Raw genomic sequence first — 17,773 nt, forward strand, 5'->3', positions numbered from 1 at the left:
TTTTCTGAATCTAGGCCAAAGAGAGGTCAAACTTAATAGGAGTTTCCTCTTTCCAGTCAATGGCAGCTTGCTCACTTGGGTTTCCCAGACTCAGGACTCATGTCTTCATTCCAAGTGGCTAATGCCAGTATAATCATACTGTAAAATTATGCTTTATGACCTTGATGGGGACAATATGGCAGAACAGTCATTACTTTTCTGCGTTCCATGAGAAATGCTTCCTTCCACTGCCGACACAGGCCACTTTCCAAAGCAGCAAGGTCATGGGAAAACTGGGTTTATCTTCAGCTTAGGCATGGTCTATGCAAACCCTTTCTGCTACAGTTCTCCTTGCAGAATGAAAGTCAAGTTACTTCTGTCTCTGTTTTGAGGACTGAAAGTTTAGAAAACTTCAGTAACATGTAAGGAAGTCATTGAAAGGAAAGCATTTAGGTTTCTAGATATGTGTATGACTAGTACTGTACTGTGGTTTTCCCTGTGTTTTAATGTTGCCACCCTAAGTCACAATGTGACTAATTTCTAGAGACCCTACTCCCTATTTTCACGCTGATGATTAAATTTTCCCTGGCAAAAGAATGGTTACATAAACAGACAATAGAATATTTTAGGCAGCAATGACCTCAAACACAGATGTTCTTGAGCACGCATTCTCGATGGGGGCAAAAAACTATTACGCTCCATCTGTATAAAGCACAAAAATGTCCACGATCCCTAAACAGATATACAGAGTATGTGTGGTATCACATTTCATGGGGGTAGATGATTAGAAAAAAATATATCTAAAAAGGCTCTTCAGGAGATGAGAATTAAAAATTTCAGAAACACTGATACAGATTCTTTTGTCAAATTAGGAATACCTAAATTAATTCCATTTTAGTGATAATTCAAAATCCCGGGATAAAATAGAAAATCATGGTGATTATACTTTTAACCAATGTACTTGTGAAGGGACCCATCCAATTCTGTGGTCTTTATTTCTCCTAGCAAGTGTAAAGAAAACTCTAGGATTAATTTTTAAAAGTTTATGAATCGTTAAGTTTACAACACATACAGAAAGTACAAACTAAGAAAAGTAAATTTATTTAAATTACTAAAATAGCTTTTAAAGTCATTTACAGATCAGCTGCTATAATTATTTTTCCTGAAAGGTAAGTAAAATTAATTACTTTAGAATTATTTTGGTCAGTGAAACATTTATTAAAAACATCTGTTTCTCCATATAATATATAGATATAAAATAAGCCTCTTCAAAAACTCTTATTTTAGAATCCTCTATTAATCAGATCATTTGACTTCTGGCTGGAACAAATTACAATAAGGGGTATAAATTTATGAATACAGGTGGTACTAGCGGGAAGAAGACCGCACACTCTACTACTGGTCATGAGATACACAAAAGGTAAATCGTGAAGCCAATAACTGGCTCTAGATTTCTAAGAACAGTATTTTCAGTTAAAGGTTTGTTGATAATTAAAACAACAAGGTGACGTTAGAATTTTAAGATTCTAAAAAAAACACAAAGCAGTTGATAGATGAGAAAGCTATTACAGATGCAAAGTTACCACTGAAATTCCATAGTACAGTAATGTATAATAGTACATTTTAACATTCTGCATATATGGTAAAGTTCACTTTCTTTTTGGCTTGAGGCACTCTTAATAAAATTTATCAAGTGCATAGAAAAATCTTTATACAGTATTTGTTCTAGGAGTGTCACTAAAGGATTTAGACTGTAACTAGCGGACACACAGAAAATTAAATCCTTTAATAGCCCAGGAAACCTGGTCAACAAATGGCTTACCAATTCCTGAACTATATTCCTTTTCCCCCCTCCCCCTGAAACTACATTTCTTAGTTCAAAACAAAGCTTTAAAACATAACCAAAAAAACTGCTCAGAGTTTACCTGCCCTTAACAGTTAAAATGAACAAGTATGCTTACTTAACCCTGTGATATACATGCCTCAAAATCTCTGGGAGGACCAAAAATTTCTTAAGAGGTAAAGAAAGAATATGTGAAAAACAAATCCCAACAGAAGTCACTGAGAATGGAGTTTAGATAACTATGTTTGACTAATCCAAGTCTTTGTGGCTTATTTTAATATTTCACCTTAAAGACTTGTCTTTTCCCCCATTTGTCCCTCCTCATTTCACATATTCTCTCTTTTCCTTTGCCTCCTCCTCCCCACTCTCCAAAAATAAAGGAAAAAAACAAACAAACCCAAACACACACTCAGATGACCTTTCATTATTGTTCCTATAAGCAGAAGCTGACTAAGGAACTCACACCTAAGTGATATAAAATAAAACAAAATGGGAAAACCCCCAGTTACATTTAGGGATCTGCCTTACTAGTAACTCAACAAACTGTATAGAGTCTACAATTAAAAATTGGGAGGATGTGTAGGAAGGATTTTCTGGCCTTTCTTACTGGTCATACCACTGCAATAATGATTCAACCTAGAACCTAAACCAACCTTCTACGGGACTGCACATAACTTCCAGTTCTCAGATACCAGTAACACAAATCTCAGTGGAAACAGGGAAACGTTTCTCTCAAATAACAGGTAATAGCTTGGACAAATGATTTACATGGTCTATGTTTACACAGGAACTTCCTTTAAAAAGAAACCAGTTCTTTCAAAGAGCTCTGAATTCTGTCCCTGGTTAGAAAGTCTGAAAAATTCTCAGAACTTGAGACATGATTTCTCTTCTATCACCCCTTACAAGCAGATGCCCCTTCTCAGGGCGCTTTCAGGCTGCACGGGCAGGACTAGGTGGGAAATACGGCTCCAGAGCCCACTCAACTTGTCTACGTCCATGTGTTTGTAGGAATTGGGTGTGTTCGAGTTGGTGAACTTGACTTTGAGGAAATCCCTCACTTTTTCTTCAATTTCTTTTAGGCTTAGACTGGTTCCTAGGGTCTCCTCCTCCAGCAAGACAGTCAGGACTAAGGCGACATCTTTGAAGGCTGCATTTTCATGGTCACAATATTTATAGAAGATCAAAGTGGAGCCTGCCGGCAGTGACTCGACACGGTGCACCACCGCTGCGTTGTGGCCATTCTGGAATCCGTTGCTCAGTTCCTGGTCCATCTCCAGTTTCACAACATCACTGTCCTGAGTAGCTCTGCCTGTCCCATCAATCCGGATGGCGGGGACACTACGGTAGGATGAATAGGCGTCAGCGATTTGTTCACTCAGACACTTGAGGGCTTCTTCAGCATCGCGGGCAGCAGTGAGCAGCAAGATGGCAGGCTGAGGCCGAGGCTGGGAGCTATTGAGATGTTTTTCTAGGAATGTCAGGCTCCTTTTCCACAGCTTCTCATCTTGACCTTGGTACTTACTCATGAGTTGTTTCATCTGGTTCTGGAACTCTTGAACAGCAGCAGTTTCTACCTCAGGAGTGTGAATGTACCACCAACATCCAACAAGAAAAAGCAGAACTGCTAGCCACAAATTCATCTTGACAAAGGATGCATTTTTGGGTTGTTTAGTCATGTCTGCTCAGGCAAAAGAAATGACAGATGCAAATATAATTTTCTTAGATTCAAGGGCAAGTGACTTGTAAAACCAATAGTAATCTTTATAACCATTAAACAAAAGAGGAATTTAAAGCGGGGAGCTGATAATTCACTTTCTTAAATAAATAATTTAGGGGTATACCAGAAACTAATATAATACTGTATTATTAACTGTAATTAAAAATTATTTAAATTAAAAAATAAACAAGAAACAATTTATTACATTTGCACAAAAATCTCACACCCATGGTTTTTAAGTTATGTGTATAAACATGCACATGTCTCTTCAATGCCGAAATGACAAAAAGTCTTAGAGGGAAAAGTGAAAAAACCATGGTGGGAAAAACAAGCTTAGAATGAACCACAGGGCGGTGGCACCGACTGTACTAGTGTAGTTGCTGTGTTCTTCATGGCCATGCATTCAAGGTTATCAGTTTCACTTAAGAATGCCCTTCATAAAGCAGTTGAAATTATTTCTTATTAAAACTCAACCCTTGAATACAAATCTTAATTTTCTGTGTGAAGAAATGGGAAGCACACACAAAGCACTTTTGATACAGAGCACAGTACAATGGTTGTCTCAGAAAAAGAACTTTGTGTAACTGAGTTGTGAGCTGAACTAGTGCCTTTTCACGGAATTTTTCATTGAAACAAGTGACAAACTATGGTTAGTCAGACTTGTATATCTGTTAGACATTTTCTTGAAAATAAACAAAGTGAGCCTGACAACTGACAATATTTGTTGCCAATTATAAAATTCAAGGTTTCCAGTGAAAATTAGGATTGTGGAAATATTGTATCTGAAACTATCAGTTTGAAAACTCCCAGTTCTTAAAGACTTTTTTGTCTTGAGGTTGGTGGTGGTATTAACAAATGTAATCTTTTTTATACTGTATTTCAAAAATCTCAACATTTGGAAGAACTTCATAACTTTGTGAACCAATATTTTCCAAATGACTAGTACATGATATTCTATCCAAAGGACGATGACGACCAATGGATTTTACAGAATATAAAAAGCTCATTGATGTGGTTTCAGATTTCATATTTATAATAATATTTAGAAACTACTACTTGTTGAGTTTGGAAAAGTACCAAAATAAGAATATCCACAATTATCTGAAACTACTGAAATTCTACAATTCTTTATAAAGCTGTATTTTCTGCAGATACTCCAATCAAAACAGTATATTGTAAGGACTAAATGCAGAAGCAGGTATGAAAATCTAGCTCCACTTTATTAAGACAGGCATTAAAGAGATTAGAAAAAATATAAAACAATCTGTCACTCTTCTTACTAAATTATTTAAAATTAAAGTAACATAAGAAAAATTTTTTTCAATTTTAATTTTTAGGTAAATATGAATAGATATAATCCATTTTTTTTTAAAAAGGTCTTTGGGGTACTATTAGTTTCACTAGTGGATAGTGTTACTGAGACCAAAAAGTCTGAGAATCACTGTTATTTTCTTAGAACTCACTCAGGATAATAAACAGGCTTACAAAATGAAACCTGTCCCCAATGCTATAAAGAAGGTAAGTGATCCAGTCTAACTCAAATACAGGGCTGTGGACTTGCAAGCCCATGGTGATCCCATTGAGTATGCTCTGTGAAGACTTTTTTTCTTTTCCTTTTTTTTAGTCAGCAAAGTCCGCTCAGTTAATAAAATAGAGTGAAGGGGAAAATCAGATGTCATTTCCATATAGTTTATCCTGAAAGAACTTCACTGCTAGTAAAATATATTCGTGTTCCTCTGAAGTGCTTACAATACAATTCTTCAAAAAGCATTGTTATTTTGCTGTCAAAAAAAACACCCAATTATGGATCACCAGTTTTAGAGACTCAATAAAAACTAAACAAACTTACGTTCGCTGAAGGGTGATGGAGACTGGTTTCCAAGCTTTGATTTCTGAATGCTGTTATCTAATAATAGGAGTAATAAAGACTATCAGTTAGTTTCACAACTTGAAGTTATTTCCAACAGAGAAAGAAAATAAAAATTCCGCCAGGAAAAAAAAAGGTGGCGATCAGCCAGAAACAGAATAGAGCAGAAGAACCCACAGCGACAGCTCCCTGGGACAGAGACCTATTCCCCTCGCAGTCCCTGACAGCACGCAGGGGTCCAGCACAAAGCACACTCTCAGTACATCGCTTTGTGAGAAAGCCTTGAAGTGTTCGATCCAAATTATTTAATGGAAGTTGTGAAGTTTAAAAGGATCAAGTAAATAAGCACAACTACAATGAAAGGAAACATACACTATCTGAAAAAAAAGACATATTAATCTTTTGTCTGGTGATGATGCTGCCAAGAGAAAAAAAGGACAAATTATGGATTATGGATTATTGAGCTATCTGGATAAGGTGTTTTAATGAAAATCTCAATTGTAACCCTATTTTGTACCTCTAAACTGATTAAAAAATTTCCCCTGGTGCTTCTGACCACTTCAAAAATCAATAATTTTTAAAAATTACATTGGTTGGGGACTGGGCGAAAAAGGTGAAGGGATTAAGAAGTACAAATTGGCAGTTACAAAACAGTCATGGGATGTAAAGTGCAGCAAAGGGAGTGTGGTCAGTAATATTGTGATAATTCTGTATGGTGCCAGGTGGGCACCAAACTTATGAGGGATCACTTTGTAAGTTATATAAACCTCTAACCACTATGCTGTATACCTGAAACTAATAAAATATTAAATGTCACCTGCAATTGAAAAAGTTAAATAAAATAAATAAAAACTACATTAAAAAATGTTTCATCATTTCTGTTATTAGACAAGTAACAGGTTTGTTTTAGGTTTGTGGTTAAATAGGTTTCAAAAAAAATTTTCTCACAACTTCATCAAATCTCTTCTTCTACCATTACTTTAGGAAACTAATTAAAAACTATTCCAGCTCTTTCCTTTTGCCCCTCCATCCTTCTTGGGTTGGCCACAGACTTTAACATCTAAGAGAGAGGGCTCCGAAGGTGGAGAGGCTAAGTTACTCATTCGAATGACCTACATTAACCAATACTAGCATCTATCACTTGCCTGTAGTTACAATTGTTACACATATAAATGATCTTTCTGGTAGATCTTCCTGGTGTTTCTCAACAGCTTTCACTTGGGAAACACTGAACTGAACTGGATGAATACAATTAGCGTGGCCGAGATCCAGAAACCACCTTATTTTTGGTCATAAGATTAAAAAAAAAACCCTCAAATGTAACAAAATGTCATCAACCTTACCTCTAAAGGCATACTGTTTCACAATGATTAGCTTAGCCTAGTAAACTACATCTTTTAGAAGCTTCTAAATTAGGTTACCAAACTTACTAATGTATAAAAACATCCAACAGATAATACCTCACTCCATGCTTGAAAAGATCAAATGAGATAATATAAAAACATGCTGCGAAGTGCTATACTAAGATATTAATGATGAATAGCTAAATAATAGTTATTACATAATGTAATATTCATATAACTCAAAAAGTATAAATTGAGAAAAAAACACAAACAAAATTAAGAAAACAATCCCATTTACAGTAGCATCAGAAAAAATAAGAATAAAGTTAACTAAGGCGATGAAAGACTTGTATGCTGAAAACTATAAAATACTGATGAAAGAAATTTAAAGCAGATAGAAGTAAATGGAAAGATAGCCCATGTTCATAAATTGAACAATATTCTTAAAATGTCCATACCACCCAAAATAAGCTACAGATTCAGTGCAATCCTTATAAAAACTCTAATGACATTTTTTTTTTTTACAGAGAGAAACACTTCTAAAATTCATATGGAGCCAAAGAGACTCCAAGTAGCCAAAGCAATTATGAGTAAAAAGAACAAAGATGGAGGCATCGCATTTCCTGATTTCAAAATACATCACAAAGCTAACATAATCAAAACAGGGTGGTACTGGCATAAAAACAGACATACAGAGCAGTGGAAGAGAAAAGAGTCCAGAAATAAACCCACACAGATACGGACAACTGATCTTAGACAAGGGTGCCAGACAAAGCATAATCTCCTCAATAAATGATGTTTGGAAAACTAGATACCCGCATGTAAGAGAATGAAATTGGACCCTTATATACTACTATACACAAAAATCAACCTAAGGTGGATTAAAAACTTAAACATAAGAACCAAAACCATGAAACTTCCAGAAGAAACAGAGAAAGAGCTTGTTGATACTGGCCTTGGCAATGATTTGTTGGATGACACTAAAACTATAGGCAACAAAAGCAGAGGTGGAACATGAGGTTATGTCAAACTAAAAAAGCACAGATATATGATCAAAACCATCTCATACCTACCTGTTAGGATGGCTAGTACAAAAAACAAAAACAAAAACAAAACAAAAGAGTGAGGCATGTGGAGAGGATTTGGAGAAAAGAAAGCCCTCTACACTGTTGTAGGAATATAAATCAGTGCAGGCTTTATGAAAATTAGTATGGAGGCTCCTCAAAAATTTAAAATGGATATGGAACTTCATATGGTTTGGGCAATCCCACTTTTGGATACAGGAAATTAGGATCTTGAAGAGATCTGCACACTCATGTTCACTGCAGTAATATGCACAACAGTCAAGACACAGAAGCAACCCAAATGTCCACTGACAGAAGAAGAGATTAAAAAAAACACACACACACACACACACACACACACAATGGGATACTATTGAGCCTTTAAAAAGGAAATTCTGCCACTTGCAACAATATGGAGGACATTCGGCCAAGTGAAACAAGCCAGACACAGATGGACAAATACTTCAGGGTACCACTTATGTGAAGAATCTAAGATACAGTCAAATTCATAGAAGCAGAGAGCAGAAAGGTGGTTTCTAGGGGCTGGGGATGGAGGAAATAGGGAGGTATTAGTCAAATGGTGCAAAGCTTCAGTTACACTAGATGAATAATTCCTGGAAATCCACTGTACAGCATAGTTGACAATATTGTATTGTATATTTAAAAATTTGCTAAGAGCGTTGATTTTTTTTTTAAGAGAGTTGATAATGTTTGTTCTTATCACACACAAAAATAATGAGGTTGAGAGGAAACTTTTAGAAGTGGTAGATGTTTATGGCATAGATTACAGTAATGGTTTCACATGTACTTATTTCCAAACTCATTAAGGTGTATGCACTAAGTGTATGTCTCAGTAAAATGACTTAAAAAATTGAGAATTATAAGTAGAGCAACATATAGTGAAAGAGCATGTACAATAAAATTGTCATATTTTTTCATTAAGGAAATACCTATCAACGATAATGTTTATCTTGAATACCTTACTCCATGGTTGCAAAGATCAAATGAGTAATAGATGAAAATGCTGGTAAGTGCTCCTCTGTGATCATTTTAATGAAGAATAGCTAAACAACAGTTATATAAGGTGAATTTTTTCCCCCAGTGGGGTGCACCATTCCTGGAAGTACTGCAATTCCAGGTTGAGGCTTGGAGTGGATGGAACAAGCTCCTAAACCCCATTATATGAAATCCATTCATATAATGTCCTTGGATAGAGGACATATCAGATACTAAACTGATAAGAACACATACTACACCTGATCTTAGCCAAAAGGCTGAGAAATGATATATAAGATGAAATATTTATATAATTCCTAGAACACAAACTTAGCAAGGTATATACTGCTAAGACAGGGAATTGTATAAAAGGTAATCTCTATCCTGCTTATTAAAAATATTATTGGGGAGAGTCACAAAAATTCCTAAAAACAAAGAACTTTTAAAAGATAAAGCTTAAGCTTTTCCAGTCTGAAGAGTATGGTAACTATCAATCATTCTACAAAAAGCAGAGGTCACAAATCATTCATAGTTGTTATTATCATTACACAATATATTTTTAACAAGAAATAAGCAATAATTATTTATGTGGTATATAGAATTGAAAAGTTGTGTTCACATATTTAGTAAGCTCATCAGAGTAAGCTGGTTATAGGCACTATTGACCCTACTTTAAAGGTAAGAATACTGAAGTTTACAAAAGTTAACTGTGTACCAAGATGACTCAATTAATAGCTGGGACTAGCACCCAAGAACTCTTAACTCCAAATTTTCCTCTTTACACTGCTTTTAGAGACAGGCTCCAAAGCATGTACATTAATGAGACACAGACTCAGAATTCTGACGTCTCCATAAACATCCTTCCCTGTTCTCACTGTTTTATCACCTGGGAAAAAAGAAAAATCAAGATAGCAGTTCTGTCTTTCCCAAAAGTTGGGATACAGGTAGAAACCTGACTTAGGACCTGTCTGTGCAGACAATTGGTGCTGACATGAGGTGACAATAAGGATCTAAAGTCCCTGGTTCTTGAACCCTAAATCTAATGATGACATTTTTTCCATCTGAAATAGGCAAAAATGTATAGTGAAGGTGATGAGACATGAAATGTGGAATGCTAAGAAAACTATTTAAAAAATGATCTCAGATTGAAGAAGAATCTATAAAGCTGTTTGAAAATCACAGCAGTCTTCTACTATCACTGAAGATATTTTCTCCCTGTTCATTGTTCAAGTACTTGGGAAGTTAAAGGTCTAAAATACTGTTATCTGCGTCTTTTTAAAAATTGATTTGAAAGAGGGAGGGAGGTAAGGAAGAGAGGAGGGAAGAAGGTGGGGGGAGAAACATCGATTTGTTATTCTACCTATCCATGCCTCTATTGGCTGATTTCTGCATGTGCCTTGATTGGGGACTGAACCTGCACCCCTGGCACACTGGGATGATACTCCAGCCAACTGAGCAACCCGGCCAGGGTGTTATCTGCACCTTAGTGTACAAACTCACATGACATATAATTTCCACATAACTCTCAAAACCATATATACATACATATAGTACAGGACTATTGATCAGTATATTAACAATTTAAACCATAATAAATATACTAACTTAAGACAAAGTAGGAATGCAAACAGATAAATTAAAAGAAAAAAGCTCTCAATTTAGTAACTAAAAAATCTATTTCTACATTCCAATCAGATCTTCAATGTAATTATTTTCTCTTCTACACTGTATTTGCAGTGTTTTATTGGATAAAATAAAAATTATACAAATTTTTTTTGAGCAACATGTTCACTTTATATAAAAAAGTCTCCTAGTTTTTCTTTTTTTTAAATTATTTTATGCAAAAAATTTTAGACTACATTTTTTATAATACTGTATACTATACTTCCCTTATTTGGAAGTAATCTGTTTTTAATTACCCAAAATATATAGTTAAGTAATAAGAAATTACTTATTATATAATGTCTCTGAGCTTCTCATAGAACATATGCTCAAACTCATGCATTTTTATTTCCAAGAGTATCTGTCAGATCTTCACAGTAAGTTTTAATTTATTTATCTTGTTATAATCCTAATAAGCTGAATAATTAATATTTGGTTTCCTAATTCTAGTAGGACAAAACGTGCAAACTGTAAAAGAAAATGGTCTTCTAATAGCAGGTACACAAAGCAGTAAGAAATGACAGCCAACAGTAAGGCAAAGGCAAAAAGTAATCCAGCTTAGGCAGCTGAAGAACTCACCTACTGGTGAGGTAAAACTTCACAGCTGGGAAATTGAATTGTGACCATTACTACTTTACTGATGGAAAACAAAGCCACAGAGCTTATCTTGTCCAATTACAGTCAGTCATTTCATGAGCAGGAGATGCATGATGGGGATTTTTACATCATCTAAATAAAAGTAAGGGGAGGCCCAGGCTGGGTAGCTCAGTTTGTTGGACCGTCAATCCCAATATGCCAAGGCTGTGGGTCCAATCCCTGGTCAGGGCACATACGAGTCAACCAATGAATTCAAAAATAAGTGGAACAACAAATCAATGTTTGTTTCTCTCTCTCTCAAATCAATAAATAATAAAAGTAAGGGGATATCTGATGAATTTGAGAGCTACTGTGATTAGAAGAGTAGAGACGGGAGAGACGATAAGGGTCACGGAAGGCATGAATTTTTTTTTTCTATATATTCAAGGTTTAATATAAGCACATTGCTACAGAAATTACCATGCACACTGAATTCAAAGTATGATTTTTTTTTTATCACATCTATTTATGATAGTTCTTAAATTTTGTGACTTCTAATCCCTCCTAAACCTAAAACTGAAAATACAATTAGTGGATTTCAGCCTTTATTACTTAAAATAATGGGTACACAAAGCTGCCCCAAGTTTACTTATATAAAAGTAAACAAAGTCTGCTAAAAATAAAAAACAGGTACCGTTAGAAGAGTAGGTTCTCATCATCATATACAGATTGTACTGCTGGTGCACAGAACTGACAACTTGTCAAGTCTATACCCTACACCCACTGGCTGGCTCATACCACTGTCTATACTGCACAGAGTTCACCTCCTGCCGGTCCAAGTAGATGGAAATAGCTAACTAGTCATCAGAGCTGTCCCTTTATTAATGAAATCACAAACAATCTAAATGCTTATCTGAATAACTCAATGTTTTGTATGTTAAATAATCAAGAAAAACAGCAAATCAAATTATTTCAGTAACAAGTAGAGATTTATCAACTTACTTTGTATCCTAGCCCTTATTTGGGGGCGTTGTTCAACCCATTCCTGAGAGGCTTTTTGATGTCCCGAGCCTGAAGCAAATGCATATCAAAATATCATTGTGCATACTTTGTACATGTATACCGTACTCCAGTGTTAAATAATGTCAAAGGGTTAAATGTGAGTCTGAACTACTTCCCAGAAAAATAGGTAACAAATAAATATACAGGGGTGAGCAAAAGTAGGTTAATAATAGTAATAATAAATAATACAATAATTAATAAATAAATAATACAAGAATAAATTCCATTTCATGTACTCACAACTGTAAACCTACTTTTGCCCACCCTTATATAATCACCTAAGAAACAAATCTGTACAAGTCCTTTGCTCTGGTGAGAATGACTGTGTTCAGTAACACCTGAACTTGATTTTGATGTTATTTAAGATGAAAAAGTTGACCATTCACACTTGCCAATAAATTACTTTGGGTAAACATTTCTATAACACAGAGTAATTACCACATATAGTACCAATGTGTGAACTAAAAGGCAAAGAGGACAAAATGACTTAAAATCCTGTTAGCACTTTTTTTAAAAAAGATTTTTTTAAATTTATTTATTTTTGATTTTTTAAATGTTTTCATTGTTGAAGTACAGTTGTCTCCATTTTCCCGCCACCACTTTCCTCTGCCCTACCCACTCCACCTCCCACCCTCAATCCTTTCCCACCATTAGTACCTTTTGCTGGCAGAGTAAGACAGGTTAGAATTAGCTGACCAATGAAGAACCACCCACCAACCACTTACTCAGCCCTGAATGTTGCCTGTCCAGAGTTGTGAAGTCTCGACCTGAAACAGAAAACAGAAATAAGGTCAGAGGATACTTGGAAATAATATCAAGGAAGATACTGCATAAATGTTTTGCTTGTTTATCATGGATACTATAAATCAAAGAAACAAAAAAAGCCTTTCTTTCACCAGTCCCAAACATATACAATACGTAATTGTTTTCTCTTTTCTAAATGTCAAAATGTTCAAGAATTGGGTAATTAAAAGTCAGCTTTAGGATCAATATCATCAAAATAATGATGAACTGCACTGAACGAATACTGAAGGTGTTAGTATAATTTTACTTAGTTCTCACATTTTATGTGGTTAATACTAGTACTGTTCATATTTTGCAAATATATCTCAAAGTAGTGGGGCTGATATATAAACCCTGGCAGTCCATATATAACACTATGTATTATACAAGCAGATTTCTGGACATTGCAGAGTTATGAAATAAAAGACACGTTTTGGGGTAGTATTTAAGGACAACTATGAAATGATACAATGGAACTAGAAAATGGTACTGTAATTCTAACAGGTAAATTTCCAAATCGGTTCTGAAGAAATGAGTTACTTCTACCCGTTGATGTAAATTTATTTTCAACTTAATTTTTTCCTGAACACAATATATGCTAGCTGTAAAAGAAATGCAATTTTTGAGAAAGGTATACCTTAAAAATTCCTAAATGTCTATTAAGTGCTTACTATGTGCAAAACATTACATGTAGAAATATCATGGTGAATAAAACAGACATATATTTTTCCAGATTTGTCTTCAGTCTATACTAACAAAATGTTTTTTTAGAAAGTAGACACTTAATTTTTTATATTTCCTTTCACTAATTCTAAAGAGCACTTTTTAAAAAAACACCCCAGATTTAGAGCTACATAATTAATAGTATATCATAGTTTAACTGGGTCTTTTTTCTTTCTTAGTGATGCATAAAATCAATGGTATCTTAGATTCAAGGAAATATATCTTGATCACCTATATCCATTAGTATACAGAATTAACTCATTTTTCATAGCTAAATAGTATTCCAATGCACGAGTGTGGCATAACTTATATAGGAAGATACATTTAAGAACTTCCAAAATCAAAGGTTTAGAATAACAAAGGGCAAATATTTAAGTTGATTCATAGCATCTTTGTCACAAATGATTTATTCTTGTTTCAGCAGCTTATTCATCTTGTTACCTCTCAGTTTTTAAGTCACAAACCTAGAGCCTACTGAAAACTAACAAATACATATACATAAAGTGAAATTCCATGAACAGAGTGAGTATGAAACAGATTTTTCACAGTCCCCAGATAGCAGCCACCATGAGGGTGGCTGCAGAAGATGTCACTGCTACTTTTGAAAATCATCAAAAGACAAATACATTTGTGCAGAATACAAACTGAATCACAGAGCTGAAGGAAGAAATAGATGTAAAAAAGAAACAACTCTAAAATTTAAAAGATGCTTGTGGGGACATCATGCTTGCAGATGATGACTGCTTATAATAATACCTTATCAAATTGGTGATGTTTTCATTATTCATTCTCAAGAAGAAACACAAGAAATGTTAGAAGAAGCAAAGAAAAATTTCCAAAAAAAACTGACACCTTAGAATCCAGAGCAGAATCAATTCGATGGGTGTTAGCAGATTTGAAAATTCAGTTATATGCAAAATTTGGGAACAACATAAATCTTGAAGCTGATAAAAATTAAACATTTTATAATACTTTAAAAATTTAATAAACTTGATTATTGGTCAAATGATAATTTTCCTTTAAATGATATGGAGAGCAAAACTTTCTTTTTAAAACATTTTTCAATAGAGAGGGAGAGGTTAAGAATAGTACAGGAAATGGAGAAGCCAAAGAACTTACATGTACGACCCATGGACGTGAACTAAGGGCGGGGGAGAATGCTGGTGGGAGGGGAATGGGGGGAGGAGAATGTGGGATAACTGTAAGAGCATAATCAATAAAATATACTTCAAAAATTTTTTTCATTTATTTGATGATTTAATGAAAATTTGCCTATTTTCACATCTTGTTTTATATTTTTAAAAGAATGAAGTATTAATCTATGTATTTAGCATAATGATTATACCAAGTGTAGGGGTTTTATGTCATGTTATTAAAATTAGTTAAGGAATCAAAACAAAACAAAATGAAACAAAAAACAGAATAGATTTCCAAAGTCTTTTTAAAAAAAGTCTCCTATTTTTAGATCATCAGGTAGGATAATCCATACCTGTTTCTCCTTTTTTGGAGAACAGATTAGAATATGATGATTGGAGTTCGCATAATTCGTGATTAATGTCTCTGCGTAATCAGGACTTGCAAAAAAAAGTCTAAAAAAAGCATTTTTTAAAAGGAGATGTGAAAGGGGAAAAAAAAGAGTCCTTGAAGATTTTATATACACAAGGATATTTTTTATCTATTAATAAACTCAAACTCTGGGGCTTGATTTGAAACTGTGAAAAAAAGGTCCTGGCTGGTGTGGCTCAGCCGGTTGCTGCTGCCATCCCATTACCAGAGGGCTGTGAGTTTGATTCCTGGGCAGGGCCCTTACCTAGGATGCAGGTTTGATCCCCGATCCCCAGTCCAGGTGTGAGCTCAACTGATCGATGCTTCTCTCTGGCATCAATGTTTCTCTCTCTCCCTTCGTCTCCCTCTAAAAGCAATGAAAAAATGTCCGTGGGTGAGGATAAAAAAATAAAATAAACAATAAAACTGTGAAAATAAAAGACAGTATCATTTCTGCTTAACCTAAGAAACACATTCGCTGTAGACGATCTGCAAAACACAGGAACAAATTAAAAGAAAAATGTCACTAATGATTCTGCTATCTTAAGCAAATCATTGTTTGTTTTTTAGCACATTATTTCCCAATCTTTTTTTGTGTTTATATTTTTCTCAAGATGATATTACAAAAATTTACAAAGTTGTAAACAAGTCTATAAAACTTTTATATACCCACTACCTAGCTTACCACTAACTTTTTACTGTAGCTTATTTATCACTTCTTTATTCATAATTCCAAACCTTTGTTAAGAGTTGAAATTATACCGCTTATAAAATTTTATATCATTATTAGAATATGTCTATATAAGGAGGCTCAAATTACTACATTAATTAAAATAATCAACAAATTTATATTGCAAGCAAGAATATTCAACAAATCACTGAAAGCAAGTTTTTCTTTTGTTTTAATTCAAATTCAAGGTTGAATATAGACATGATTAGTTCAAGAAGCAAATTTAAGATGCACAATGAGGTTTTTAAAGCATTCACCAGACAGTGAACTTGTAAAAGAGCGTCTTCAAAAATGAGAACAGCAGTGACCAAGCCCACAGGCAGACTTGAAGGATGGTAAAACATGGCCTCACTTACTTTGTGGTGACTGCCAAGGCAATTCAGGATGTTGACCTGATCTGCTGGTTTGATCTAAAAAATAAAAAATACATATAGTATGATATAGAGCATACTTAACTTTTTAAATGCCCATTTTATGAGAGAAAAAGGAGTAATCAAAAGTAAAAATATAGAGGTGAACTCCAATTGCATATTTGGTGTGTATTTGAACAACTCAGACATAAAAGTAATTTTCTAAGTATATCAAAACTTCTGAAGAGCTAAGTAACACTCCTGATAGTGCAGTGAGTATTGATGCCAATGTGATCAGTTTCCCTATCAAATTAAAAAAGAAAAACACTACAAAATAACTCTTCTTGTGAACACAAAAATACTGTATTCCATAAATATCAAATCAGGCTAAAAAGTGATTTATCTGTTTAGGTATTATATGACATTTTATTACTAATCAGAGGTACACATGAAATCAGTAATTTTATTAAATACATAAAAGTTTAAATACTTTTTAACTTTTAAAAAACTTTTAAAGTTTAAACTTTTAAATACTTTAAAAGTTTAATAAAATATTTTAAAGTATTTTTTAAAAACACAAATACACAGAATACCTTTATATTGTAACTAAAAAGACAACTAACTCCTAAGATAAGCATCGTATGTGTATAAAGCAGTATTACCTCTAGAGGCAGCTGAATCCGTGAAGCTGACCTTAAAAGTAGGAAGGGTGCTAGTGGGGCTGTCTCGATATTCTTCAGCGTCCCCTGCAAAGAAATAAAGGACACACCAGCATAGTCTTTATTCTAATGCTCTAAAGATCTGTATTAAAAAACAAAAACAATCAACATTAAAGGGAATCATTTTAATTATCATATACAGAATTGTGCTTTATTATGTTTACTATTCTGTGTCAAAGTTTTAAATAAGCTAAAATTAAGCTCATTTCCTTTATGTTCTCTAAGACATATAATTAAGTTCCAAACAAATATTCACAGTAATATTTGTAAGATCACATTCTGAGGATGTGATATAAAGTTAAAAAAAAAAAAAAGAGTATTAAGTAGTGGAAAATTTTTACCTTATTGATTTTACTTTATTAGTGCATAAATTCAGACAAGATTAGTACCTGCACCCACGCATGTCTGTATTTGTCTGCGAAGGTTATATAGGTGCCCATATGCAAACATTTTAGTATGCAGGTGACTCACTTCTGATTATGGTGGGCTTAAAAATGGACTAAATTGTTTTGTACTATTCAAACACAGACTGGTTAAGAGAATTTGGAAACCTGCATTAATAAAATGATCAAAAGCAGCACATGTCAGAAACTGAAATTACTAGCTGTGCTTAAAATCATTAACTCAGACAAAAGATGCTTAAAATGGACATGAATGATATCAACACTCATTCTATACTATTTCACCTGCCCATCTGACAGTTCAGATAAGCATGAATATTTTTTCCTAAAGAAAAAGACACTATTTTCTGCTCTTACTCTTAAGTATCCATCAAGATTGCTTATATAACATTAACAAAAAATGAGAATATACT

The 17,773-nt window shown here is 34.0% G+C and overlaps 1 protein-coding gene, 2 non-coding genes and 1 pseudogene across 3 annotated transcripts in view; 2 read left to right on the forward strand and 2 right to left on the reverse strand.

Annotated features, from left to right (window-relative positions):
• Positions 1-1,173: 1,173 nt before the first annotated feature.
• The window catches only part of TOR1AIP1 (torsin 1A interacting protein 1), a 33,476-nt gene continuing 16,876 nt past the window's right edge, over positions 1,174-17,773 (reverse strand). The window contains exons 6-12 of the mRNA XM_054587702.1: positions 16,903-16,986; positions 16,247-16,300; positions 15,426-15,527; positions 12,835-12,876; positions 12,050-12,118; positions 5,389-5,445; positions 1,174-3,500 (exon numbers count right to left, since the gene is read on the reverse strand). Of these exons, the coding sequence (XP_054443677.1) occupies positions 2,722-3,500; positions 5,389-5,445; positions 12,050-12,118; positions 12,835-12,876; positions 15,426-15,527; positions 16,247-16,300; positions 16,903-16,986 (1,187 nt within the window). The 3' untranslated portion in view covers positions 1,174-2,721. The remainder of the gene's footprint in view (positions 3,501-5,388; positions 5,446-12,049; positions 12,119-12,834; positions 12,877-15,425; positions 15,528-16,246; positions 16,301-16,902; positions 16,987-17,773) is intronic.
• On the reverse strand, positions 8,915-9,099 carry LOC129082124 (U2 spliceosomal RNA). Its single transcript, XR_008530386.1, has one exon. It is a non-coding gene; the product is annotated as a U2 spliceosomal RNA (small nuclear RNA).
• Positions 14,144-14,573, forward strand: LOC129081840 (prefoldin subunit 4-like; annotated as a pseudogene).
• LOC129082108 (U8 small nucleolar RNA) lies at positions 15,082-15,224 on the forward strand. Its single transcript, XR_008530370.1, has one exon. It is a non-coding gene; the product is annotated as a U8 small nucleolar RNA (small nucleolar RNA).

Source organism: Pteronotus mesoamericanus, unplaced genomic scaffold (assembly GCF_021234165.1).
Source record: "Pteronotus mesoamericanus isolate MK-2021 breed Mesoamerican mustached bat unplaced genomic scaffold, CSHL_Meso_final scaffold_1186, whole genome shotgun sequence".
Classification (NCBI taxonomy): domain Eukaryota; kingdom Metazoa; phylum Chordata; class Mammalia; order Chiroptera; family Mormoopidae; genus Pteronotus; species Pteronotus mesoamericanus.